General features: G+C 62.0%; 2 protein-coding genes across 5 annotated transcripts; both read right to left on the reverse strand.

Annotated features, from left to right (window-relative positions):
• Positions 1–391: 391 nt before the first annotated feature.
• On the reverse strand, positions 392–19983 carry BMP1 (bone morphogenetic protein 1). 4 transcript variants are annotated; one of them, XM_014892942.2, is made up of 20 exons: positions 19755–19974; positions 11690–11803; positions 11462–11608; positions 11243–11360; positions 10424–10602; positions 10208–10313; positions 9722–9846; positions 7585–7700; positions 7280–7382; positions 6421–6537; positions 6198–6343; positions 5843–6038; positions 5640–5765; positions 5382–5542; positions 5083–5263; positions 1938–2063; positions 1734–1861; positions 1448–1661; positions 1117–1367; positions 392–894 (listed from the first exon to the last, which is right to left on the reverse strand). In XM_014892942.2, exons 1-20 carry the CDS (start codon positions 19891–19893, stop codon positions 760–762), a joined length of 2928 nt encoding a protein of 975 aa, XP_014748428.1. In that variant the 5' UTR covers positions 19894–19974; the 3' UTR covers positions 392–759. The 4 variants fall into 4 exon arrangements, 3 of the variants coding, with proteins under 3 accessions (XP_014748428.1, XP_088036018.1, XP_088036019.1); XM_088179892.1 differs by having other exon boundaries at positions 11462–11803; positions 19755–19975; XR_015808633.1 differs by lacking the exons at positions 392–894; positions 1117–1367; positions 1448–1661; positions 1734–1861; positions 1938–2063 and adding exons at positions 3908–4018; positions 4142–4577 and having other exon boundaries at positions 11462–11803; positions 19755–19983.
• A 4088-nt stretch (positions 19984–24071) lies between these two features.
• On the reverse strand, positions 24072–25288 carry LOC106863467 (surfactant protein C-like). The gene is made up of 5 exons (XM_014892934.2): positions 25250–25288; positions 24676–25065; positions 24472–24582; positions 24287–24397; positions 24072–24167 (listed from the first exon to the last, which is right to left on the reverse strand). Exons 1-5 carry the CDS (start codon positions 25286–25288, stop codon positions 24072–24074), a joined length of 747 nt encoding a protein of 248 aa, XP_014748420.2.
• Positions 25289–26645: the final 1357 nt, after the last annotated feature.

The following is a 26645-nucleotide window of genomic DNA, read 5'->3' on the forward strand; positions in this document are numbered from 1 at the left end:
CCCACCCTCCATCTGCCACCGCCGGCGCGGGGACGCGCTGGAGCACGCGGTGGGCGCAGCACGTGGCACCCACCCACCCCACAGCGGGTGCTCTGCTGGCTCAGAGACACCTCAAAATAAAGGTGTGAGGAGAGAACCCACCTGCAGAGTCCTGGGGAGGGGCACAGAGCTCCGAGCCCACCACCCATCGCAGAACCCGCTGTCAGCAGGGGAGGGTCTGGCTGCTCCTTTGTTGGAATTCCTGGCTCTGCTCCATCAGAACCCCAAGGATGGGAGTCCTCCCTTAGGATTGGGGTTCATGCAGAGTCCTGGGTGCTTCCCCCCCAAGTCCAGCCCCATTTTGGATGCTGTTTTGCTGGGCTGGAAGCAAAAAGGCCGGGGCTGCCCCCGCTCCAAGTACAAGGGTATTTATTTCATGGGTACAAGAGAGAGACAGCACCTTGTGTGTGTTGGGCTCTTCCCGGTTACTGGTTTGTACATTCAGAGCTTTGGCCGGGGCAGGGGAGGGCAGCGGGTCCTGCTCGGCCCCCCCAGCACCGGGGTGGGCGGCTGCCAGCGGGGACCCCCCCCCGTGCCCCCGTGCCGTGGGCGCCCGAGCCCCGGGGCCCCGTGCGAGCGTGTCTTGAGTGCTGAGGTTGGCTGTGTGCTCCTCCTCCGTGCAGTCTGTGCGGGGCAGCGCTCCCCGCCATCCTCCCTGCCCTCCTCCTCCTCCTCTTTCTCCTCCTGCCCTGCCCGCGGCGGGGCCGGGACCCCCGGCCCTCATTTCCTCGTGTGCAGCGTGTCCTGGAACTTGGTGCTGGTGTAGCGAAGGTGGAAACCCTTCTTGTTGATGGTGTCGTCTGAGTGGAAGCGGATCATCACCGAGTCTCCGGCCGAGTAAATCTCCTCGGGGGGCTGCGGGGGTGAGGGAGGGGGTGCTCAGATCCACGAGCAGATCAGGTGCTCAGATCCGGGCTGAGTGGGAATATTTGCAGCGTGGAGGGTGGGAATCATCACACCAGACCAAATTCTTACAGAGATTTCTCTGCAGTGCTCCAGCTGACCATCATCCATCACCCCACACCGTCACTCCTCACTCCCCACCCCATCCCATGTCCCCCTCCATCCCAAGCTCACCCCGGACCCGCAGAAGCGGCCGAGGCGCGGGGCCGTCCCGTCGTAGCCATCGAAGAGCTCCATGTAGTCGTATCCGCAGTCAGCCTCCTCCTCGATCTCGAAGGTCTGGAAGATGAGCTCCACTCCGAACCCTTCCTCTGCCATGATCACCCACTCGCAGTCCGAGCCCCCCGGGTAGTTGTTGTCCCCAAATTGTGCGTGGGAATACAAGTCTTTGGTCTTCACCTCAGCGCGCACCTGGCCTCCACACACTGCGGGAAAAGCTAGGGTTTAGGGACACCCAGGCTGTCCCCACACCCCATAACCCCAATTCCCAGCCCCACAGAGGTACCTGTGGTGTGGGTGGCCTCGAACCCCTTTTTCTGGATGGAGTTATCAGACACAAACTTGAGGAACATCTTGTTGCCCGTGGAGACGATGGGCTCGGGCTCCTTGGCCCCGCAGAAGCGGCCGAATGCCGGGGCCTTGGCGTCCTTGCCATCGAAGATCTCCAGGTGGTCATAGGTACATTCCTGCTGTGCCTCCACGTCCAGCTCCGAGAAGGTCTGTGGAGGTTCTGGGTGAGGTCAAGGCTTGGCAGAGATGACCCCGGTGTCACCCACCCCTCCAAGCCCTACCAGCTTGATGCGGTGCCCCGGCGTGGTGCTGATGGCCCAGGTGCACTCCTTCTTACTGGGGTATTTATCGGGCCAGTTGGGGCTGGTGATTGTCCCGGACACAGATGTCACCTTGTGGTCACAGCCAGCTGTAGGGACAGCGAGGAGGGTCAGGGATGTGCGGATGAGGCATTCCTATGGGAATTGGGGTTGGGACGGACCCACCTTCCTTGCAGTCGTGCTTGTTGTCGTGCAGCACGAAGCCGCTGCGGCACTGGCACTCGTAGCTGCCGAAGGAGTTGAGGCACTCGTGCTGGCAGCCCCCGTTGTTCTTGGAGCACTCATCCTTGTCTGGGAGAGAGCAGAGGGATGGCTGAGAGGGCTGGGAAAGCCTGGAATGCTGCATTTCCATCCCAAAAGAGCCCCTCCAGCCCCCCAGCCCCACGCCGCTGCCCTCCAGCCAAGCAAGCGCCCCCGGCCAGCAGCAAAGCAGCTCCAGCATCCCGATTCCAGCTCCAGCCCCCGCGGGGGGATGGGACGGCTCCTCCTCTCCCGTGGGCTCACCCATGGGTGCCACCATTACCTGTTGCTGGGACGGACGGGGGGGAGGCAGAAAAACACACAGTGACAACCAAAGATGCACAAGAAAGACCAGGACGCGGGAGTCCCTCTTTACTCATCGATAGGAAATGTCACAGACACGGTAAAAATTGGGGGGAAGAGGGGGGAAAAAAAAACAAAACAAGGTCAGCTGGTCAATGACAAAACCAAGGGGGTGGGTGCTTAGAACCAAAAAAAAAAAAAAAAAAAAAAAAAAAAAAAAAAAAGAAAAAAAAGTTTAAAAAAAAAAGTTAAAAAAAAATAAAAATAAAAAACAACCAGTTCTGTCAAGCAAAAGGCTGCCGGGGCCGGCAGCACGGCTCGGCTCGGTCCCACCGTGCTCCCACACGGCTCCGGGGCCGCGGAGTTCCTGAGAAAGACGGAGAGGATGGAGAGGCTCAGGAGGGGCCCCGCGGCCGCTTCTGCATGCGGAACTTCAGGCCGGGCGGGCGAGATTTCGGGGGCTGCAGCTGCTGCTTCTTCTCTGCAAAGAGAGAGGGAGAGAAGGGGGGGAGCGATGGGGGGGCGGGGGGCGGCGGGGGGCGGCGGGGGCAAGCGGAGCGGCAGCCGGGCAAGCAGCAGCGAGGGGGGACCCCCGGGAACCCCTCAGCGGCCGGAGGGGCGAGCGGCTCTGCGGGGAGGAAGAGGAGGAGGAGGCACGAGGCTGTGCCCTGGAAGGATGAGGATGGGCTTTGGGTGGGTTCCTAGGGGTGTCCGGTCTAGGAATGGCAGTGGAATGGGTTTGGGATCACTCCGAGCTGCCCGGATTTACCTCCCACCACCTGCCCGAGCCCCCCCAAAAACCCTTCCACGTCCTATCGCTCCCCCTGCCCACGGGGAGGTGTTTTGGGGGGTGGGCAGCGGCATGGGGTGGGGGGAAGCCAACAGCAAGCGGGCACCAGCCCCCCCAGCGTCCCGCTCCGAGCTCACAGCGATGCCGGAGAGGAGCCGGGATCCCTCCTGGAGCCCCCCGGCCCCGCGGCCGCCTCTCAAGCGGAGGCTGTAACCTGACGTCTCCTCGGTGTGAGGGAGGAGGAAGCGAGGCGGAAAAGACCCTTTTGGGTTTGGGAAGGGGCTTCTGGGCTCAGAGCAGCTCCAGCACCGCGGGGGGAGCTGGCGGGACGGAGGGAGCCTGGGCGGGCGAGACAAGAGCAGGAGAGAGTTGGCAGCGGAAAGAAGCCCACCGGGTCGGTGTCTTTAGCAATCCTTTATTCCAACCAGCTTTGCTCGCCGCCACCCGGCATCGCCGTGCGCTCACCGCTCTCCCCCGCGGGCATCCGACGGCTCCGGGCTGCTCACCGCCCCCGCAGCCCCCTGGCAGCGCCTCTCCCCCCGCTGCGGACCCCCCAGCGCCGGGGCAGAGCCGGGGGGACGTACCTGGATGCCGACACCTTGGCGGATTCCCGGGCGGAATGCGCTCCGACGGAGCCCCGGCCCGCGAGGAAGAGGAGGAGGAAGAGAAGGAGGAGGAAGAGGAGGAGGAGGAAGGGGTCACGTCTTCACCGGGGAAAAACGGGAGCCCGGACTGCCAGGCTGCCCGCGGCATAGAGGGACCGGGCTCGTCCGGAGCACGGGGACCCTCCGCGGCCAAAAAGGGGCCGCACGGGAGAGGTTTTGCCCAGGGAGCAACCCTGGGGGGACCAGAGGAGGGACCCCGCTGTGGCCAAGTCCTCCAGGGTGGTCCTGCTGCCGGGAAAGCCCGAGACCTGAGCAGGGGAAGGTGGAGGAGAGGGTTTGGTGGTTTATTGTCACCGCACATCCCAGTGGGATGAGGAAAAGAAGTGTTAAAAAGGGGAGAGGGAAGGAGTCCGAAGCGGGGGGAGACTCACCCGGCTGCCCCGTGGTCCCGCCGGGCTTCCCCGAGGAATCACTTTGTGGAGGGTGCCGGCTCCCGACGGCTGGGCCCCCTGGGCCGCCCTACTCGCCTTGGTTTTAATTAAACAAATAAAGCAAAGACACTCGAGCCCCGGCCCGCGGGGCGGTGCCGCTCCGGGAGATTCCCGGGGGGCTCCGGGGGATGCCGGTCCCGCTGCTCCCGCAGCCGAGCTGCCCCTCAAAAATGGCCTCAAAACGCAGCGGGAGGCTCATGGTGGGCTCCGGGAGGTGCTGCGGGTCTGTCACAGCCGGGAGAGTGTCCAGGGCACTGGGCCACACCGAGGGTCCCGTGGCAGCCCCCAGCCCAGGGCTCAGCCCCGTCTGCATCCAGCATTTCTCTCCGTGTCCCCATCCCGACCCACAGGACCCATCCGAGGGTGACGCCGTCTCCTGGCGGGGTGACCCGGGAGAGGAGAGCGGTGGGGCAGACGGGGAGAGGCAGGTGATGGTTTTTTTGGGAGGAGGGATGGCTCCGAGGAGCTCAGACGTGGCCAGATGCTGACGCCGGGATGCGGAGGGAGGCGGTGCCGTGCAGCAGAGCGGGCAGCAGCAGCAGCAGCAGCAGAGCGGGGTGTCACCGTCCCCCCACCCTGGCAATGCCACCCGAGGGGTGCAGCACCCGGAGCCGACCACATCCCTGACCACAGCTGGACCCCAGCACCCCCTGGTCATTTGGGGACCCAAATGACAGCACCCCCACCTCGGAAGTAGGAGCCAATTGTCCCCCCAAAAAAGGGAGAAAACCTCCCAGAATGTGCTGCCAGCCAGGCTGCCTGCGGCTGGAGGGTTTTGGGACCGGGGGCTGCACCCCCAGCGTGGGCAAGGGGAGCATTAGCAGCGATTTGGGGGTGCAGGGAGGGGAGGGGACGCCCGTGCTGGGGCCGGGCAGCTCTACCTGAGAAGAAATGGGCTTTGAAACCCTTTTTGGAGACGGTATTGTCGGACTTGAACTCGATCCTCATGTTGTTGTACTGGGAGGTGATGACGTCGGGCTTCTCAGCGCCGCAGAACTTCCCGTGCAGCTTGGAGTCGGCCGTGAGCCCGCTGCGCACCTCCACGAAATCGTATTTGCACACCTGGGTGGGGGGGGGGGGGTGACACGGGGCTGGGGACACGGCTAGTGCCACCCCGAGGGCCAGCAGCAGCGCCAGGGGTGGCACGTGGCACAGAGAGGGGCTGCTCCGCCTCACTCACATCGTTGCCCTCGGTCTCGAAGAAGTCGAACTGGAGGGAGATGCGGTACTGGGTGGGGGCCACCAGCTGCCAGATGCAGTTTTTGTTTGGGGGATACTCCTTGGGCCACCCCGGGCTGGTGATGGAGCCGTTGAGCTTGGTCAGGAAACCTCCACAGGCGGCTGCAGGGCGGGACCACCCAGCGCCCGTCACCTCCACGGGGTTGGGGACACCACAAGGGGGCACGGGGAGGTTTTTTTTTTTGGGTGGGTCACTCACCCTCGCAGCGGCGCTTGTCGGATGCCAGCTCGTAGCCAGGGTCACAGGCACACTTGTAGCTGCCCAGGGTGTTGACGCAGCGCTGCTCGCAGCCGCCGTTGTTGGGGCGGGAGCACTCGTCCATCTCTGGGCAGGGCAGGGGGGGTGAGCGGCCAGGGGGGGCTGTGACCACCCCCAGCACCCCCTGGAGCACCCCCCCAAACCTTTGAAGAAGTTGACGGCGAACCCGGCCTTGTTGATGGAGCCGTCGGAGACAAATTTCATCCAGAGCTTGTTGGAGGTGCTCTTGATGTCGTCGGGTTTGTCGTAGCCGCAGTAGCGGCCGATGAGGCTGCTCGAGTCGCTGCTCCCGTCCCGGATCTCCAGGTAGTCGTAGGCGCAGCTGTCGTGACGCTCGATCTGGTGGGGGGTGGTAGAAGCTGGTGGTGATTTTATCCCAGCACCCCTTAACCCTTCCTTGCCCCTGTTTTGTGGGGAAACTGAGGCACGGAGGGGGTGCCGAGGGATCCAGCAGCCCCAAACCCATCCTGAGACAGCACTGGGATGAGCCCTGCCCACCTCGAAGGACTGGAAGGTCAATCCCACGTGGTAGCCCTCGGACACGGTGATCTTCCAGATGCACACCTTGCTGGGCCGATAATCATCGGGGTAGTTGGGGGACTGGATGTGGCCGTTGTCCTTCTTCACGTCCCCTCCGCAGATGGCTGGAAGGGAGGAGCAGCAGCCTGAGCCCCCTCCCAGACCCCACACCGACCCCCAGACCCCACGGCTGCCCCCCTACCTTCGTAGACGGCGAAGAAACCTTTGCCCACCCAGTTGCTGCTGCTGCGGAACTCCACCCACAGGCGGCTGTCGGTGGAGATGATGGGCTCGGGCAGCTTGTTCCCGCAGAACCTGCCTGGGGAGGAAGGCGTGCTGGGCTGCCGTGCTGGAACCCTCCTCTTCCTCACCGCCGCCTGCTCTTCCTCACCACCACCTTCTCTTCCTCATCACCAGCTCCACTTCCTCACCGCCACCTTGTCTACCTCACCATGACCTCCTCTTCCTCACCACCACTTCCTCCTGGTCCCCCCAGTGCCCCTTTCCAGCCTAAATCCAAAGGCTGCCTCTCTCTCCACTTTTCCCCCCACTCCCCTCGGGCTTTTCTGGCTCTTTCACTGAAACTGGAGATTCTGGGGCCAGCTGGGATTTGGGGAACATCCAGTTCATGGGGATGGGACTGGGGCCCTGGAATTTCCCTGGGGAACATCCAGCTCCTCGGAGTGGGACCGGGACACTGGCACCTCTTGGGGAACATCACAGGGATGGGATTGGGATCCCAAAATCTCCCTGGGGGACACCACAGGGATGGGATGCGGACCCTGGAATCTCCCTGGGAGACACCCAGCTCCCCCATCGGGGTGGCACCGGGACACTGGCACTCCCTGGGGAGAGATGTGCCAGCCAGCTGGATCATCCAGGCTGCTCTCCCTGCTGTGGGCCATACTGGGAGCTCCATTCACCCCTCTGGGGGGGTAATTCCCCCCTTCCCCAGGATTTTGGAATACCAGGCAGGCAGGGAGGGAGGCAGAGGGAATCCCCCGGCCCCGCTGCCGGCCCCGGCGGGCAGGAGGAGCGGGCAGGAGGCCCGGGGTTGTTACCTCGCAGCGTGGCCTTTCTCCAGAACCCGTCTCTCACCTCCACGTAGTCGTACCAGCACAGCCGGCTTCGGTACAGGTCCAGGGTGGTGAAATTCAGGATGATCTAAGGTTGGGAAGGGGCAGGGAGAGTGTGGGGTGAGCTCCCCCCACACCCCATCTACAGGGAGCCAGGGGGGTCCTGGTGGAACCCAGGAGCATCCCACCCCAAAACGGGATGCTGGGATTCGGGACACCCCAAAACAGAGGTGGGAGGAGGAAGAGGAGGGCTGGGAGAGGGTGGGAGCCTTCTCCCCTGCAGGCAGTACCTTCTCTCCGGGGGTGACAGAGATCCTCCAGACGCAGTGCATGTGGGCAGAGTATCCATTAGGGAATTCCGGGGAGGAGAAGTTACCCTGGCTGTCCTGGAGTGTCTCCCCGCAGGCTGTGAAGGGAGAAAAGCGGGGTTCAGACCCCTCAGGGTGTCTTGGTTTAGTTTGATTTTTTGGCTAATGTACCAGTAAATGTTATAGTTTAGGTTTGCCGATTTTAATATACTTTTTTCTGTTGTGAGATGGAGTTAGGAGCAAAAGCAAGGCAGGCTTAAAACTTAAAAAGGGTTTAAAAACTCGAAAGGATATAAAGCTTTCCTAAAGCTTACCTGCTTCAAAATATAATTCACAGAGCAAACTAACTTTTCTAATTAGTTTCTCAGGCCATTAACAACTAAACCAGCTTCTAATTAGTCCCATTAACTCACAAAAGAAATTCCTCAAAGAAAAATACTTTTAAGCTTTTGCTCCTCTTAGGTGTCTTCAATACCAAGACAGGGAACAGCGGGAAGAGCATCACTGCATCCCCCCACCCTCAGCGCCCTTTACCCACCCAAATCCCCCCCCCCCCCAAAAAAAACCACCACATCACCGCTATCCCCAATCCTCCCTGGAGCGGCTCCCGGCTCTGTGGCACCTCTCCAACACCTCGGCCGGGGGGCAGGAGCTCTGCCGGCCCCCCCCGGGCCGTGCCACGCCGCGGGGCCCGGCTCAGCCCCCGCGCTCCGGGCAGTTTCCGCAGCCGCGCCTGGAGCTGGCCCAGCGCTGCCATCTGGAAGCCACATGACGCCGTGGCCGCGGCACACGCAGCTCCGCTGAGGCTGTCGGGGGGGGGCCCCAAAGCGCCCCCCCTTTCCTCTCTTGGAATGGGGGGACACGAGATGAAAGGTGAAACAGTGCAAAAATAAAAGAGCTGCTTGAAACCTGGGCTCGCTGCCTTTTTTCCCCCTCCTTTCTTCACAGTGGAAACAAAAGAAAGGGAAAGTTGTGATCCAGAGAGGCTTTTGGGGGGAAGACTTTTTTTTTTTTTTTTTGCTTTTTCTTGCTCCAAACTAATCACTTTTCCTGCTCCCCTGAAGGCGGCACGGCCGTGGGGCCCCTCACAAAGGCGTCCCTCTTCCAGGCTGCTAATTAGTTGCTGGAATTAAGCGGGAGCGTGCGGGGAGCCAAACTCCTTGCAGATGTTGCCAGCACAGCCCCGGAGCACGTGCCTGCTGCCGGGGGAGGGGGGGACTCGTGCCAGCCACCCCCTCCCCGTGCCCTGGGACAATGGTCACAGTCCCACAGCCCTTCGGGGTGACAGCAGCGAGCTGCTCACGATCTGCTCCAACACCAGGAGGGGTTTGTGGGCTCTGATGGGATCAGGAGGTCCCGTCCCACCTCATCCAAAGCTCTCTGGGTGCTGGGGTGGGATGGAGGAGGATTTTGGAGGATGCTCTGAGGAGGCTTCACTCTCCAAGAGCGCTTGTGCGGTCAGAGGATGCTCTCAGGGGATGCTCTGCTCTCAGAGGATGCTCTTGGGGGAATTGTCTTGGGAGGATTTTTCAGGGGGATGATCTTGGTAGATCCTCTGAGGGGATGCTCTTCCCTTGAAGGATTCTTCTGTAGGAATCCTCTGGGGAGATGCTCTTTGAAGGATTTTTTTGGGAGATGCTCTTTAGAAGATGCTCTTGGAGGATTTTTTTTTTTGGAGAATGCTCTTGGGGTTTGTTCTTGGATGATGCTCTTTGGGAGATTTCTTTGGGGAATGCTCTTTGGGGAATTACTTGGAGGTATTATTTTTGGCGAAACTTTTGGAGAATTCTCTTTTGAGGGCTGCTCCTAGAAGACGCTCTAGAGAGGATTTTTTGGGACAGCGCTCTGGGGGCTGCCCTTTCCTCAGAGGAGTGGGAAGAGAGGGCAGCCGAGGACACCCTCACAGGGGCAGATTCTGCTCCCATCCCCAAAAAGTGCCACGGATGGAGAAAGGCACCTTTAGGTAATCCCACAGCAGCGAGGACCCCAAAGCCACTAAAAACAGCGAATCCATCCAGGATGACGCCGTTTTTATCAAGATTTAGGGCGGAGCCGAGTGTTTCCCAGGAAATACAACCCCAGGGTGCTCTGTCCGTGCCCTCGGGGTGGTGACACTGACCTGGGCAGCGGTAGAGCTTGCGGGCCTGGGCGATGTCCCCTTTGCTGAGCCGTGTCCTCTGGCCGATGGCGGGACGGACGCCGTTCACGTCGTATTTGGGCAGGATGGTGTCGAGGAAGATGCCCCTGGGGCAGGAAAGGGATGAGAGCCGGGTGGGAATCACCGGCCCTGCGGCCTCTCCCCGCCGCTGCCACCAGGGGAAGGATGCTAAAAACAGCGTGGCTAATTAAAAGCAGCCCGGCTAATTAAAGCCTGCGGGCCGGTGAGTCAGCGGGGACGTGTCCCCAGTGGAGGTGACCGCGGGGACAGCAATTCCCTGCTCTGGGAAGGGACGCTGAGGGGTTTCATCCCGCTCAGAATGGCAGTGAAACCTTTCTTGGAGGGAATTAACTCTGTCCACAGCTGGTAACCATCCTCGGGGGTTGGGGACGCCGTGCCGTTGTCCCCAGGATGTGAGGGGACACAAGGGGACACGAGGGGCCGTACCTGGAGAAGGTGTTCCTGGCGTAGTGCATGATGCTGTCGAAGTCGTAGGTCTCCCCCAGCGACTCCACCTCCTCCGGCTCCATCTTCAGGAAATTGTATTCCTGCCCTGTGGAGGACAGCGTGGGGACACTGCCAGGGGGACCCCAACTTCGGCAGCACCGCACGGCAGGGATGGAGAGGAGGAGGAGGAAGAAGAGGGAGGAAGCTCATCCCCACCTGGCTGGATGTTCTCCCGGATGATGGAGACGTGGTCATCCCGATCGGGGCGTGTGTGCTCGTGCCAGAAGCCGATGACGTGGCCCAGCTCGTGCACCACGATGCCGAATTTGTCGCAGTTTTTGCCGATGGAGATGGCCTGGGGTCCCCCTCCTCGGCGGCCCACGTAGGAGCAGCACCTGGAGGGGAGGATCCAGGTGATTCCCGACTCTCTATGGACATCCCGGTGTTCCCCAGACAGGAGTGTCAGGGTCCCACAAAAAGCACTTGGGAATCATCCCTGATACAGGAACTTCAGGCATCCTGCCTAGGTGAGAAACTCGAGCCTCAGCTCTGCCTGGAAACTGGGAGAGCTCAGCTGCTGGCATGGGATGGCACAGCACGGCATGGCACAACCTGGACCAACCCCAAATCCCTTGGTTCTGCTCCCAGGGGTGCCCACCCAGCTCCCTGGACCAATCCTGGGACCAATCCTTCCCCCTGCCCTGCAGCTGAGCTGCTCCAGCCTCGTGCTCTGCACCCGGGCTCAGGGTTTGCGCCCACGCAGGGGCTCCCATTCCAGGGGAAATCCTTCTCCTAACCACCATCTGCTTGGCCAGGGCCGTGCCCTGACGCGTGAAGACGCTGAGCTCGTCCAAACCCCTGTTTCCTTTGGCATCAGCCCCGCTGCAAGCCCGGGCTGGTGCCGCGCCACCGACCTCAGCCCCCGGCAGCCAGCGCCGAACTCCAGCACCTCCTGCACCCCAAACAGACGCATCCCCCCGACAAAACCAAACCCCAAACCCCGGGGACGGGGGCAGGGACATGTCCTGGACGTACCCACAGGGCCGGTAGGTGAACACGATGTAGCTGTCCTCGTCGTTGCGCTCCAGGAAGGTGACACAGGTGTGCTTCTCCCAGTGCCGCATGGCCTGCCGGAAGATGGCTCGCTGGCTGCCTGCGGAGGGGCGGCGGTGGGGTCAGCCTGGAGGGGAAACTGAGGCACGGCAGGGCAGGGCAGGGCAGGACACCCCTGGGCTGGCTGGTGTTGTCACTCACCGCTGAAGTTGCCGCTGATGACGTAGGGGATGACCCCGTCCGGCCACACTCGCTCCGGTCGGGAAGTGGCGGCTCGGCGGCTCCGGCCCCGCTGCCGGCCCCGGCTGCGCCCAGGCCGGCCCGGCCGGGGGTTGGTGGCGTTGTTGGCTGTGGGGATGTTGGGGATCAGCAGGGGAGAACCCCCAGGGGACGGAGGAAGGCAGGGGGGCACTGGGGGTACAGCAGTACCTGAGGAGTTGGAGGGCAGGCGGGTGATGGTGTGACGGGCCAGGTCCACTACCCGGTCCACCTGGAAGAGCTGCAGGTCCTCCTCGTCCAGGGCGATGTCACCCAGGAAGGCGGCTGGGAGGGGAAGAGGGGCTGTGAACGCTCCTTTATGCATCCCAAATCCCATCGGGCCCCTCTCCCCAGCTCCTCCACACCTGGCAAGCCCCGGAGACGAAGGCAAACCCTTCCTCCCCCTCCTCCTCCTATCTCCTTCAGCTGAGCGAGGTGCTGGCCGGGCTCCCCCCACTCCCCAGCAGCTGGAGCCAGCCCTGCTCTCACATCTGGATCTCATAAAGCCCATCCATCACTTTTTAGGATTTCTATTATTATTTGTGTTACAAAACTATTTTTTTTTCCCCTCCCCACTTTTGCTGGCTTTAGGACCCTCTTCCTGCTCGGCTCCTGCCCCCAGCCCGGTGCGAGCCCCAGGATGCTCCAACCAGCGACCTCCGAGTCATCTGCCAGCGCCGAGCGGAGCCATATGGGCCGGGAAGCTCCCGCTGTGCCCACAGGAACGGAGCGGGTCGGGCCCGGGACCCCTCCTCCAGCACCGGGGGGAGCAGAGACGCTTCAGCATCACGGGGCTGGAGGACATAACCCTGCACACATAACCCTTCCTCCTCCTCGCTCTCCTCCGTTCCACAGCCCCTCGGTGACTCAGGGCCGCGGGACTCGCGCTGCTCCCGGCGCTTGGCCGGCCCCGAGCCCCGGGGACTCGGCTGCTCCTGCGGAAAAGCCAGGGCTGGCTGGGGTCAGGCGCCTGCTCCGGAGGTGGCCACAGTGGGAGTGGGGTTTCTCACCAGTTTTGGGGGTTCCTGGGGAGAGCAGAGGGTGCCTGGAAGCCCTTGGGCTCGCCATCCCTTGGGAAGGGCAGGGGTCGGGAATGGGGTGGCCGGAGCAGCTCAGGGGATGAAGGTGAGAGGAGCCAAGGTCGCGCTCTGAGCACTCAGCAAATGGATCCCAAAAGAGCCACTAATTATGAAGGCAAGGCGGGACAATTAGGATAACCCTGAGAAGTCCAGGAAGCCGGCACGGGGCGAGAGGAACAGCCATGGGATCAGAGGAGCAGACTGGATCCCATCCCTCCCCATGGCGCCGAGCCTAAACCTCGCTCCAGCAATGCTGTGGAGCGCTTTGGGGTGAAAGAACCACATTTTGGGGCTGTCCCCAGCCCTGACCGGTGGGTGAATCCCATCGGGGGAATCTCCGGGGTGGAGAGCAGACCTGTGGCAGCGCCGAGGGAAGAGCAAACAAGCCGGGGCCGGCACCTCCCCTGGCAGCGACCTGCGGCTGGCACGGCCAGGCTGCAATTTGAGGGCAGAGCAGAGGCAGGAGCCGGCCCTGGCCTCTCCCCACACCCTCCCCGGGGCCGGCAGAGACGTGTCCGAACGGGCAGCGCGGGGGAGGACCAGGGCCGGGGAGAAGGACGAGCATCCCGTGCCAAGAGCTGCATGGAAAGACAAGGGAAAGTAAGCTCGCTTACAGCCGAGCAAGCGCCGGCGGAGCCAAGTGATATAGAAACCATATGTGAGGGATTTGGGAGACGTGAGAGAGCCGGGCAGGCCAGCCCGGGGATGTGGAGCTGCTTTTCCTCCAGGTTTGAGGCAGCTGGGCTCCCCCAAAACCCCCCAGCCCACGGGGGATGGCGGCTCCCAGAGGGGCCATGGGGGTGCCCCGGCAGCCATCCCTGTACGGACACGTCAGGGCCAAGCCCAAAGTGTGGGATTGAGAAATTTCCAGGTTGGTTTGGGCTCCGGTCACGTCCTCCTCCCACTCACTCCCTGTGCACCCGTGGGATGAGGTGACACATGGCGGAATTTTGGGGGGGGTGTCTGCTCACCAAAAGCCCCCAGACACTCCCTGAGGGACAGGGACTGTCCGCTGCCACGCTGCTGCCACTTGTCCCTTTGCTGTTTGTGTGGGAGAGGTGGAGAGAACTCTCTGCAAGCAAAGGGGACCCCCTGCAAGCAAAGGGGACCCCCTGGAAGTGAGGGGGATCCTCTGCAAACGGGGGGAGAGGTCCCAGCCCTTTGCTGGACTCAGCACAGGTTGGAACAGGACAAACTCCCCCCAGGAGGGAATCACACCCCCAGCACCCATTCCCTGCAGCACATCCCCTCACCCCACCAGGACACGGTGCCCAAGAGACCCCAAAACAGGGGACACAATTCCCCAGCCATCCCTGGAGGTGTCCTGAGGCTCCCTGAGCTGTTCCCAGCCAGGGAGACCAGGGGTTGTGCCACAGGGGCTGCTCTCTGCTCGGTCACAGAGGCCCTGGGGGCAAGGTCCGAGCCAGCGGGGAGGATGCGGTGCCAGCGGGGAGGATGCGGTGCCAGCAGGACGCCGGCTCCAAGGCCAGGCGTGGGGTACGGAGCAGTCAGGAGTGAAGAAGTGGAGAGCAGGATCATCCCAGCTCCATCCCTGCACACCCCCCGCACCCCCCAGAACACAACCAGCCCTTCGGGAGCTGCTCCCACCGAGCTCTTCCCCCTCCCAGCCGGGAGGTCGCTCAGCCCTCCTCTGTTGTTTGATTTTTTTTTTTGTGCTGTGTTTTCTTTCGGGTTCTCGGAACGATGACGTAACCCCGGGGCTGAGATTTAGACAAACAAGGTTTCTCATTCGGACCCGCGCCAAATCCCTCAGCACCCCATCCCGACCCTACAGGCACCTCTGGCTCCATGGATCCCCCTGTAAATTCCCTCTCCTCCCTGCCCGGGATGCAGGAGCTCAGCATCCCTCACCCCTGGGCAAGGTGAGCAGTGCAGGGGGTACCCACGGCTCTGACCTCTCCAGCCTCGCTGGGATTTTGGGATGAGCCTGACCTCGAGCCCCACCAAGGTTGGGAACCGTGTTGCAGGAAAAATGCGATAAAACGAGCGGTGGGAAGAGGCCGGGGCACGGACGCGATGTTCTGGTGAGCCGGGAAAAGCAAACAGAGCCGTGGGGAAGCCTTGGCAGGGCAGATAAACAGGACGGGATCAGATTCCAGGTCAGTCTGGGGCACAGGAGGCTCCCCGTGCGTGGTGCAGGGCAGGAGGGACTCTCATTCCTGCAAAGATCCAGCAAAGGATGGGAAAGGACCGGGATTTATCCTCGTGTGGGTCTCACCAGTCCTTGAAAGACACTGCAGGGGAAACCTTCATCCCTGTGAAGATCCCAAAAGGATCTTCACAAAAAGCCCCTTCAGGCTCTTGAAGGGCCCTGAGCAGGAGGGATTATCATCCCTGCGTGGCTCTCAGGAGGGTTCTGCCCAGGATGGGAATCATCTGCCCATCCCAACATTCCCTCAGTATTTCAGCAGCTCCATCCCAAATCTTCGTTCGAGTCCCGAGCATCCCTCCCGGCGCAGGCAGGATTTGGGATGTGGAAAGAAGCAGGGATTGAACTGTTCTGCCCCAGCCGGGAACGGGATGGGAGCGAGATTTTTTAAATAGGTGAACGCCGGTCTCAGCCGAGCTGCCGGGTTGTAAAAGCCACGGAGCCACCGGAGCAGCATCCCACTGGCTCTCAGAGCTCTTAAATATGTGAGGAATGCTCGTCGCACCGCCCCTCGCCCCCGCACGCCAGCCCAGCTGCGCGGCAAAACACGCCGGGGCCGCGGCCCGACGAGAGGGGACCCCTCTGCACTGGAGGTGTCCCCCCTGCACTGGGGGTGTCCCCCCTGACCCCGGGGGTCTGCCCTGCCCACAGGGCGAGGTGTGAAGGTGGAAGGATGCGGAGCATCCCGCGGTTTTGGGGGTGGGGGGAGCAGCCACAGCGGTCCTGGGAGAACCCCCCCAGGACAGTGGGGACAGGACGGAGGGGGAGCAGCCCCTCTCCTGTCCCCCGGCACCGGCACAGCCCCTCTCCCGGTGCCCCTCGGCGGCGGTGGGAGCAGCCAGGCTGTAAACGCCGGGGCGAGGAATATTTGCTTTCCCAGAGCACCTTCCGAGCGGCAGGGCAGGCACAAAGCAGGAATTCAAACCTCGGAGGCCAGGCTGGGAGCCAGGCCAGATCACGGCCCCTGTGCAGACAGTGGGGAAACTGAGGCACGGGGGGGATGGAGCCGGTGAGCAGCACGGGGCACCCCCAAAGAGCCAGCCCTGCTCTCAGATATCGGCCACTGCCATCCCCCACCTCCGGCTTCCTGCCTGCAGCATCCTCATCCCAGCTGGTGTTTTTGGGAAGCTCAGGGCTGTGCCAGCACCCGGCACTGGGGAAGGCAGAGAGGCTCAGACACGATATCCAAGGTGAAGGGAGGGATGATCCCTGTCCCGAATTCCCTCCGGTGCGAGGCACGTCCTCTCTCCGCCAACGCTTCCCTAAGCACCCGCAGCCAAATTCCCTCCCCAGCCAAATTCCCTCCCCAGCCCTGGGCATCGACATTCAGGCTCCAAAGCCTTTTGCCTACTCCAGGCCATAAAATAAGCACCGTGGAGCCTCGAATAAACATTCCGGGCAGCAAACAAATTCCAGGGGCAGGAAATGTCCATCCAGGGGCAGGTTGGGAGTGGGAGGGATGGCTGGATCACTCCAGGGGGGAGCGTTTTTCCTTCTGCTCCTCTTCCGTGACAGCAAACGGAGGAAAAAGCCTCCTCCAGGGCTCGGCGTGGCGGAGGATGCCAAACCTGAGGCATGCCGGAGCTCTGGGGTGGAAGGAGCGTGTGCAGGGAGCGAGGTCTCCCCGTGTCCCCTCTCCAAAGCCAGGTCACCGAGGAAAACACATCCCGGGCCAACAGCACCAGTCCCTGTGAAAGGGAGAGCTGCTGGAAAGGAAAATATTTGGAAACCGCACTGCCAAGGGGATGTCGCGGGGGGGTTGTTGTCACTTTGGAGAGGAGCCTGGTGGCAGCAGGAGCAGGGAATGGAGACGGGGACGAGCCCTGACACCCAACTCCACACGCGTGGGGCATCCCGGGCTCTCCTGTCCCGGTCTCCGGCTCTGCCAAAGGACACCCAAGGGCTCCCCGGGGCTCTGGCTGCCGACATCCCCCCTGTTGTGCTTCCTGTCCTCACAGTCCTCCCTCCCAGCACACCTCAACCCTTCCCGAGGCTGCTCCCGGCTCCCTGATATTCCCTCCTGCGGCTCGGGATGTTCCCAGTGCCTTCCCCACGCGTGTGGAGCGCGCTTTGCCACCCAGATTTCGGCAGCAGTGAACTCTCACAGCCCTTGGCCAGGTGATGAGCGGGACCTGCACTTCCCACGGCTCGGCAGGGGATGCAATGGGAATCCTTTTTCTCTCCAGAGACCTCCAAGAATCCTCAGCAAAGCCGCAGGCAGCCAGGAGGACACGTTGTTGCCCGGAAAAACCCTTCTCCGGGAAAAAAAAAAAAATTGGGGAAACCCCACGGCGAGCCATTCTCCCTCCTCTTCCCGCATCCCCTCCCGGCTGCTTTGTTCTCCCCGGGTCTCCCCGGGGCCGCCCCGTCCCTCCCGGCCATGTGTTTCCCAGCCCCGGCTGGGAGGTGGATAAATCCTCAGGAAGCGCCGTCTCCCCCCCTGGGCACGACCCGCCGGCGTGAATCAGCAGCCCAGGCGTTTCCCAGGAGCCGGGGAAGGGAGGGCAGAGAGCTGCGAGCCCCCCGGCCTCGCCACGGCACCCCTGGCCCCAGCCGGAGGATGCCGCCGAGCCGAACGGGTGATTACACAAAGATAAAGCAGATCCCGGGATCGGCCTGAGATTTCCAAGGTTTGCCGAGCCCTGAACCGCAGGCCTCCCGCCGGCCCCGGCTCCGCGGGTGGATTTTTACCCGGCATGAATAAGTGACATATAACGGCTGGAAAATATTTTTGGGCAGCTTGACAAGTGTGACTGCAACCAGTAGCCTGGGCTGGCTACGCCTGGAAAGTGTAATCTAGGTGAAATCTCTGCGGCTGGAGAGCTCCAGGCATGGCTGGGAAGCTCCGACAGCCGGGAAAGGGGGCTCAGACCCCCCAGCCCCATCCCGGTGTCCCGTGGTTCTGCCGTGCAGGTGATGCTGAGTTCCCCAGGGGAGTTTGGGAGAGAAGATCGCCCCCAAAAACCCATTTTGGGGGGGCTGTGTGAGCCCCCAAAGGGTCTGCACCCCCATGTCCCTCTCCCTATGGATCAGGGTAATGGAATGACGGACGGGGGTGGTTCAGCCCCGCAGTTCAAGCACCCCAAAATGTGAATGTGGAGCTGAGCCAGGGCACGGGATGGGCTGGGGGCACCCAAAGGGTGCCGGCTCCCATCACCAAACTGCTCAGCACCCCCCGGGATGAACCAGAGCGAGCCCTGGAGCCGCTCTCCCAGCACAGCTGGGGGTGCTGGGAGCAATTCCAGCGCCTTTCCCAACCGGAGATCCGACCCGGATCTGACCCGGCGGCTGCTCCCGGGCACCGGGACCCGGCTGTGCTGACCGGGTGAAGGGAAACCGGGGCCACGGCCGGTTCCTTCCTGCCCGGGGGCAGCTCCAAGGGCTGCATCTCCCGTTTTGGCATCCTTGGAAGCTCCGCGGCGGCACGGGAGGCTCTTCCCCTTCCGCTGGCACCGCTGCAGACGGGTGGCATCACCGGGGTGGCCGGCGAGCCGCGGGCAGCCGGTGGCCTCAGGATACCTCTGGCATGAGGAACACAAATCCCTTTCCCGGTGTTTTCCCTCCCCGGAGCAGCGGTGGTGGCAAAATTTCGGCTGTTTCTGTGACTGCCTGGAGCTCAGGGAGGGTCTCAAGACCCCCAAAAACTGAACCAAACACTCGCATGGGATACCCGGGAGAGGGGGATCAGGAGGATGCCAGGGGGGATCAGGAGGATACCAGGGGATTCCGGATCCCCAGAAAACTGAATTTCATCATCTCGGTCCCGTGGTGAATCTCTCGGTGAATCCCCGGCTCGCTCGATGCGTGGCAGGGCCTGATCCCCCACCCCACCCCCGGCTTCCCAGGAAGAGCTCCCGTAATTAAATTAATCCCATCAGGATCTCATAAAGGCAGGACGGGAATGGGGAGGGGGCAGCAGGCGGCTCCAGGAGGTGACGGTGGTCTTGGGGTGCCCAGGAGAGGGGCGAGCAGGGGACAGCGGCAAAACCAAAATTAATCCGGGTGAAGCCTCGTCTGTGCCGCTCAGCTGGAGGAAGCGGGAGAGCAGGGAAGGCTCCAGCCGGCTCTGCCCGGACGGTTTTGCAAGCCTTGCTGTTTCAGCCCGGGAGGGCAGGAAGGGAAGGATTTTTGGCCAGAAAAAAGCCCTCGTGTAGACAGAGTTATATCAACAGCCGCCTAGCAGCGCAGACAATGCCAGTACAGAGAAACGTGATCCCCCTCCAGACCCCGCCAGACCCCGCCAGACCCCGGCCCTAGAGCCGGGCTCAGCCCTGCACGGCCCTCCCGTGCCTCAGTTTCCCCCCTCCCCAAATCCTTCCATCCGCTTTAGCTCACACTGGGACACAGGGATTTGTTTTCAGTTTGTTTCCAGCCCTTCCAAAACCCGGGGAGCAGCTCCGAACCCCCTGTCCCTGCAGAGAGGGACCCCAGCCCGTGGTAGCACCTCCCGGGTGTCCCCGGGGGGACGAGCGGGATGGGGGAGAGGGACAAAGCCAAGGGGTGCAGAGGGTGGGTTCAGGGATGGGGGTGCAGGATGGGTCCGGCTCTGTGGTGGGATGGAGAGGGGGGGCTGGGATGGGGGTCTGGGGGCTCCCCACCGCCTTTGACAGCTGCCAGTGCAGCCAAGACCGGGGAGACAAAAACGGGGGAGCCGGGCCAGGCCCCCCTGCTCCTCACCCTAAGTACAACCAGATGCATCCCGGAGCGGGACCGGCCGCTGCTCCTCCCGTCCCCCCCATCCCGGGCGGCCGGGACTCGCCGGCCCCGGGGCGGCGGAGCCGAGTTCCGCTGTGCAGAGCCCCGAAATGTGTGCGGGGCACACTCACACTCACCCGCACTCACCCACACTCACCCGCACTCACCCACACTCACTCACACTCACTCACACTCACTCACACTCACTCCCGCACTCACTCCAGCACTCGCGGTCCCCCGGCCCCCCCGCGCTCCCCTTTGTCCGCCCCGCCGCGCATCCCCCCGCTCCTACCGGCTTTGCAGGGGTCTTTGTAGTCCAGGGGCTCCTCGTCCTCCTCCTCTTCCTCCAGCACGTAGGAATAGTCCGGGAAGCGCAGGGCCCGGGCCAGGAGCAGGCAGAGGAGCAGCCCGCAGCTCCGCAGCCCGGCCATGGCTCCGGCCGGTCTTTTTTTCTTCCTCTCTTCCCTCTTTCCTTCCCTTCTTCGTGTTTTCTTTTTTTTTTTTTTTCCTCGCTCTCTCTCCCTCTTTTTTTTTTTTTTTCTTTCTCTCTCTCTCTCTTTTTTTTTTTTTTTTTTTTTTTTTTTTTTAGGGAAATGAGATCTGGCGGGGGCGGGTTCAAGCTCGGAGCTCGGCCCCTGCAGCCCCGGGCGCAGGACTGGGAGCGGGGCCAGCGCCGGGGGGGCGGCGGGGACGGGCTTTTGCGGGGACCTGGCCCGCAGCCCCCGCTCCTGCAACCCCCGGGCCGGGGCTGTCCCGTCCCGTCCCGTCCTGCACCCCCCGAGTCCCGTCTGGTATCTCCCGGTACCGATCCTGCTCTCTCCGGTACCGTCCCATATCCCCGGTACCGATCCTGCTGAGCCTCCCCGGTCCCATCTCGTGCTCCCCGGTACCGATCCTGGTTTCTCCCGGTCCTGTTCCATTTTTCCCGGTACCGATTCTGCTCTTCCCTGCTCCCATCTCGTGCTCCCCGGTACCGATCCTGGTCTCTCCCGGTCCTGCTCCATTTCCCCCGGTACCGATCCTGGTCTCTCCCGGTCCTGTTCCGTTTTCCCCGGTCCCAATCCCACCTCCCGCCCCCAGAACTGATCCCTCACCCGCCGCTCTCCCGTTGTTCCTCCTGCCCCACTCCGGTCCCGTATTCCCAGCCCGATCCTCGCTCCCCCCCTCCACTCCCATCCGGTGTCTCCCAGCCCCGTCTGTGCCACCTCTCGTTCCCGTTCCGAATTCCTGGGGGAATATCGGGCCCCTCGATATTCCCAGGACACAAAATCCCACATTTCCCAGCACTGACCTGTCCCTTCCGGTGCCATCCCGTGTCCTCCAGCACCAACCCCGCACCCCCAAATTAACCCAGTCCCACCCCCCATGTCCTGGTCTGGTACCCCAAATTCCCACCCCACATCCCAGCTCCTGCATCCCCCACATTTTTCAGTCCCATATCTCCTGGTCCTGGACTCCCAGTCCTGCAATCCTGATCCTTTACCCCTTATCCTGCACCCCAAATCGTGGCCAGCACCCCAAGGACTGAATGAGCACCCCAGGAACTGGAAAAGCACCCTGGGAATGGTGGGCAAGGAGCCCAGGAGCAGGATGAGCTGCCCAGGAAGGTTGGGTGAGCACCCTGGGAGCTGGGCTAGCACCCCAGAAGGGTGGCCAAGCACCCCAAAAGTGGGATGACCACCTTGGGGAGGCTGGGCAAGCACCCTGGGATCGGGATGAGCCCCCCAGGAGCTGGGTCAGCCCCTCAATGAGCACTTGGGGAGCAGGGGGAGCCCCCCAGGGCCATCCGAGGGTGTCTGGATGCCAAGGCACGGGGACACAACCCTGTCCCCTTGCAGTGTCCCTGCCTGGGACATTCCAGCCTGGAGGAATTGAGGCTGAGCGGATCTGGCTCATCCCGTGCTGCTCCTGCAAACCCATCCTTATCCTCCCACAGCGCTCCCAGAACTTGCATTAATTTCATTTTTTAAGATTTTCAGTGTTCCCTGAGTCCCATGACCTCCACAGGGACACTCTGGGTGACCCCATCTCTGCTTCCTTCCCTCTCTACCAAGCCCCCAAATTCTTTTTCCCTTCACTTTCGGGGATCCCCCGCATGCAGGGCCTGGCTCATTCCCACCAGGAATGACGGCGTCTCCTTCACCCCTTATCTCTGCCCTTGTTTTCCTCCCCCATCAGGATCATCCCAGGATGTTTTCCTCGTTCTCCCTTATTGCAAAACCCACATCCAGCAAAACTTTCCTCCTCAAAGCAGATAAATAAACCCCGGAAAACCAGGATGACTCCACGTCCCCGCTCTGCCCCCGACCCTCACGTCACACAGCGCATCCCAGGGATGGGAATTCGGGGAGCAACGGCTGGACTCGACTCCAACCTTGAAAAAAGAAAGAAAACAAACAAGCCAGGCTTTGGAATACTTTTTGTTTTCATCCTGTGCTGGGGCTGGGGAGGATGTTTGCGGGCCGAGTCCCTGGATGATGTAAATCCATGATGTCAGGATCCAGCCGTTGATTTCCACCCTGAGATCGCCCCTTTCTCACGGAGCGCTCCGGGGAGCCCAGGCTCTCCAAGGAGGCTTTTCCAGGCCTGGCTTTCCCACGCCGGGCTCAGCTCTGGGGATCTGGCCCCCCTTGCAGCCGTGCTGGTGGCCCTGGAGGTCACTGGTCACCAGCATTCCAACCTGGAGCCCTACCTGGAAGAGGAGCTGAGCATCAGGAAGGGAATGTCCTTATCCCAGGAGCCCTGGGTGGATATCACCTGGCAGGGGCACACGGATTCCAGCGCTCCTACCTCAGCCTGCCCGCCCTGCAGGGCTTCCTTGGCATCCTGGAACAGCAGGTGGGCGATGCCAAGGCCTGGCACAGCCGTGAGGGTGGGGACGCTGCCAGGAGCATTCCATCCTCAGCTCCCCAAAACCTCCACAGCAAAGAGCAGCCCGGGGTGTTCCCGGGACCTTTTCCCCCGTGAAACCAGGACCAGTGACCCCCTTGGAGACCCCTGTGCAGTGAGTGACCAGCACTGGATTGTCCCCTGTGGGCACAGTGACACAACCCTGGGGGGCTGGAGGGTGACACCTCCTCTTTGCAGGGATAGGATCCCCCAACCCCAGCACCTACTGGGGGGTTTTACCCTGATTTCCCCTGCCAGGACCCCTGGCAAACCTCCGGAAATTGGGAATACTGGAATTATTGCACAAGGACCTGGAGGTGCTGCCAACTTTCTGTCACCTCCTCCATCTGCTCCAGCCTCGGCAGGGAGGCTGAGCGGGTCTGGGGGTCAGGGAGGGTTTGGGAGGGGACACCCCAGAGCTGCAGGAGGCCCTGGATGGTTGCCCCAAATCCCGGCCAGCTGCAGCTGCGCTTTCCCGGCAGGAGCAGCTTCCCTGGTGCCAGGAGTGGGAAGAGGGGCTGGATCCAGGTGTGGGGGCACTGGGGGGGGCGGTGGTCCCCACTTTGGGGCTGGCACGAGGGGGCTGTGGGGCTGGAGGGCTCCCATTCCCAGGGGGATTGGATGGGCTGCTCCCTGTTCCTCCTCTCAGCCCCGCTCCCAATAACTCCTGGTCCTAATAATGCCAGAATCCCATCCTGATAAAGCCTGATCCTAATAAAATCCTGGTCTTTATTACTCCTGATCCTTATAGTACCAGCATCTCAGTCCCATTAATGTCTGATCCCATCAACATTTGATCCCAATAACACCAGTATCCCAGATACTCCTGATCCTATAACGCCAACAACCCGATCCTAAAAATTCCTGGTCCTAATAGCACCAGCATTCCGGTTCTAATAACACCTGAGTTTAATAATTCCTGATCCCAACAGCAGCTCCTAAAAATCCTCATAACTCCCAATTCTTATCATGCCTGATCCTGATAACTCCTGATCCCAACAGCACCAGCATCCCTGTCCTAAATCATCGCAGTGCTAATGATCCCTGTCCTCGGGCAGCGTCTGGTGGCCGTGGCCGCTTTGGGCACAGTCTGTGCCCAGGAATAGCTCCCAGACCTGGTTCCTGCCCTGCTCCTTTATTCCAGCCTGGCAGAGGACAGACTCATTTTTCAGGCCAGCCTGGCTCTGGCAGCAGGACGGGGCAGCTCAGGTCAGGCAGCCACAGTCGGGGGGAGCCCTCCCGTGAGCCCCCAGGCTGTGTCTGTGACAGAAATCCCCCCAAAATCCAAGCTCGGAGCCCCTCAAGGCGTTTTCAAGGCAGGGGGAAGGCGGGAGCTGGCGGGAGCGAAGAACTGGAACGGAGAATTGTGTTTTCTTTAAATGTCATGTTTTTTTAAGCTCATTTTTGCACTTGGTTTTGGCGAAGCTGAGAAGACTTAAGTGACAAACCAGCTGTCCCCCGGCACAGCGCTGACACCCCCGCCCCGCCCCCGACCCCGCGCCTGCGGCCCCTCCAGCGCCGACCCCCCCGACCCCTCCTCACCCCCCCGCACCCCAAAAATTCCCCAAAATTGGGACGAGAGGTGCGGGGGCGGCCGCGGAGAAGCTCCCAGCAGGGTTGGGGCTGTCGGGGATGCTGCAAGGCAAAGCTGGCACTGTGAGGGTGCTGCCGCGGGTGGGTGGGGGCCCCCCAATGCCACAGGGGTCCCCCTGCCCACCCTCTAAGCCCAGTAAACAGGGAGGAGGCTGCAGAGGATGCTCGCCGTGGTGCCCAGGAGGGAGCGGTCAGCCAGGGGCACGGAGATCTTGTCCTCAGCCTGGACAGGGTGGGGATAAGTGACATTCTTCATCATCATCATCATCTTCATCATTCCTCATCGCGGAGGGGCTGCACTCAGCCCCCCACCAGCCCCCCCTGCCCCAGCCAGGTCCTCACCTGCCGGCGCTGGAAGGTCTCGACCACCGTGTCCAGCCCGGGGATGTTGTCCTTGTCCACGCGGGTCACGTAGCAGGCGCGGTGCAGCCGGGCTCTGTAGCTCACCAGCAGCTGTTGGAAGCCAAACCCGCGTCAGCTCCATCCCATCTCCCCCTCCCCGTGTCCCCCTGAGGCCCCCCACTCACATTCTTGTAATCATAGATGACCGTGGCCGCGTTCCCGTCCCCGCTGTCCAGGTAGAAAGTGGCCGCGTCCTCTTCCCAGGCCGCTCCTGTCCCCAACCCGCTCCTCAGGACCTGGAGGGGAGCAATGGGGGATCTCAGAGGCTGCGACATCGCCTTTCCCCTGGGCACCGGGGAGGATGATGGCACTGGGGGGTCCCCACTCACGGTGTCATCGTGGCGCTGGTCAACGCTCAGCCGCATCAGCAGGGCGCCGGCGATGATGACGACCAGCAGGACCACCAGGACCACCACGATGAGCAGGCAGCGGAGGTGGCAGCAGCTCAGGAGCTTGCGGGGCAGGTAACAGAGCAGCCGAGGGAGGAAGCACAGCGACTTCTTGAGGCAGCCGGAGCAGCTGGCGCAGCCGGGACACTTGGGACACTTGGGACACTTGGGACACTCGCAGCACTTGGGCAGGCAGCAGCATTTGGCGCAACACAAGCTGCATTTGGTGCAGCATTTGGCGCAGCACAAGCTGCATTTGGTGCAGCATTTGGCGCAGCTCTTGGCGCAGGAGAAGCAGCAGCCCGGGCAGCAGCAGCCGTTCCCCGAGTCCTGGGGGTGAGGGGAGATGGGGTTGGGGGTGGGACAGCTCTCATCCCGCTGCTCCTGGGCACTGGGAACGCAGCATCCCATAGTCCAAACCCCCATCCTGGGCACTGGTGCCTTGCTGGGATAAACTGGGCAAAGCCCTGTGCAGAGCTGGCTGCAGGGACACCGCGGTGTGGCAGGGACTCACCTCCTCTTCAAACACCACCTGCTTCATGCTGCTCTCCATGGCTGCCTCCTCTGCCTCCTCCTCCTCCTCCTCCTCCTCCCATTCCCAGCCCAGCCTGGCCGTCAGGACTGGGAACTTTATACTGGGACACTGGGGTGGCGACTGGAGGGGCCCCTGTGAAGGGTTTGGTGGCCCCGGGGTGCGGTCAGGCCCTGGCATGTGACCCACTCCACTCGTGTTTGCTGAGCGCCCACTCCCAGCTGGATCCCCCTGGGAACCTGCTGCTCGAGAGGCTCCGAGGGCTCTGGGTCAAGGGTCCTTGTCCCCAGGCACTGGGACTTCTCTGCTGCCCAGCAGCGAGGTGGCAGAGCCAAAGCAAACCCTCCAGGGTGGAGCATCCGGCCGTGGGCACAGCTGAGGTGGGACCTGGCTCGTGTCCCTTCGCCAGCTCGGGCACCTGGAGCTGCTGGATGTGGCAAGGAACAAACAGGACATTAAAGATTTCCTGTAATCCACAGGGATGGGCTGGGAACGGGGTCACCACGGCACAGGGAAGTGTCCCTGACCCTCATTTTCGGTCTTGAGACAGCTCAGGCACCACTGCTGGTGGATTTTGGGGCTGGCAATGCTCACAGTGTGGATTTTTTTTTAGGGTGAGAGGGATCCCAGCTCTGGGCTGACAGAGGTGCTCACAGTGTGGATTTTTTTAGGGTGAGGGGATCCCAGCTCTGGCATGTGCCCCTCAGGTGGCTGGGCCTTGGTTTTGCCCCTCCTGCAATTGGGACCCCTCCAGCCACCCCTGGGACCCCCCAAACTCACAGCCAGGTATCGGGGGGTGAATGCTGCCTCTTTTCCCAGGGTGTCAAGGGCCACAGGAGTCCCCTGAGTGGCTCCTGGCTGTTTGCTCTCAGTCCCCGTGGGAGCCCTTATCTCCTTTCCTGGCCCATGGCACCCTCTTGACCCAGCTCCTTATCACGGGCAGGGTTTTTTGGGAAGAAGAGCTGCTGGCTCTGAGTCAGCACATGGGAATCTGCAATGTCCCTCCTGTCCCCAGCAAAGTGTCACCTCCCAGAGCTGTGACCCCAGTCTTTGCTCGTGGTAGTGATTTTGGGGACAGTACTGAGTTTGCAGCTCTGGAAAGATCAAATCAACTCCCAGGGGTCTCTTTTTTCCCTCCCAGCCATGGCGCTTCCCGTTTTTTCTGTGCAGCACTTGGAAGTGTCCCCAAAGGTTGTTCCCAGCTGATGTGGGGCAGGAGGGGCTGGAATGGATGGGAAAAGGGAGAGGATAGGGATGGGGGGAGCCGGAGCAAGTGGATCGTGGTGTCTGTGGATAACCCAGGGCTTGGATCCCTCTGGGGATGTGGCACAGTCCCTCTGTCCCCACCTGCACGAGGAGGGGACAGGGTTGGGAGCGT

The sequence above is a fragment of the Sturnus vulgaris genome, chromosome 28, assembly GCF_052056855.1.
Source record: "Sturnus vulgaris isolate bStuVul1 chromosome 28, bStuVul1.hap1, whole genome shotgun sequence".
Classification (NCBI taxonomy): domain Eukaryota; kingdom Metazoa; phylum Chordata; class Aves; order Passeriformes; family Sturnidae; genus Sturnus; species Sturnus vulgaris.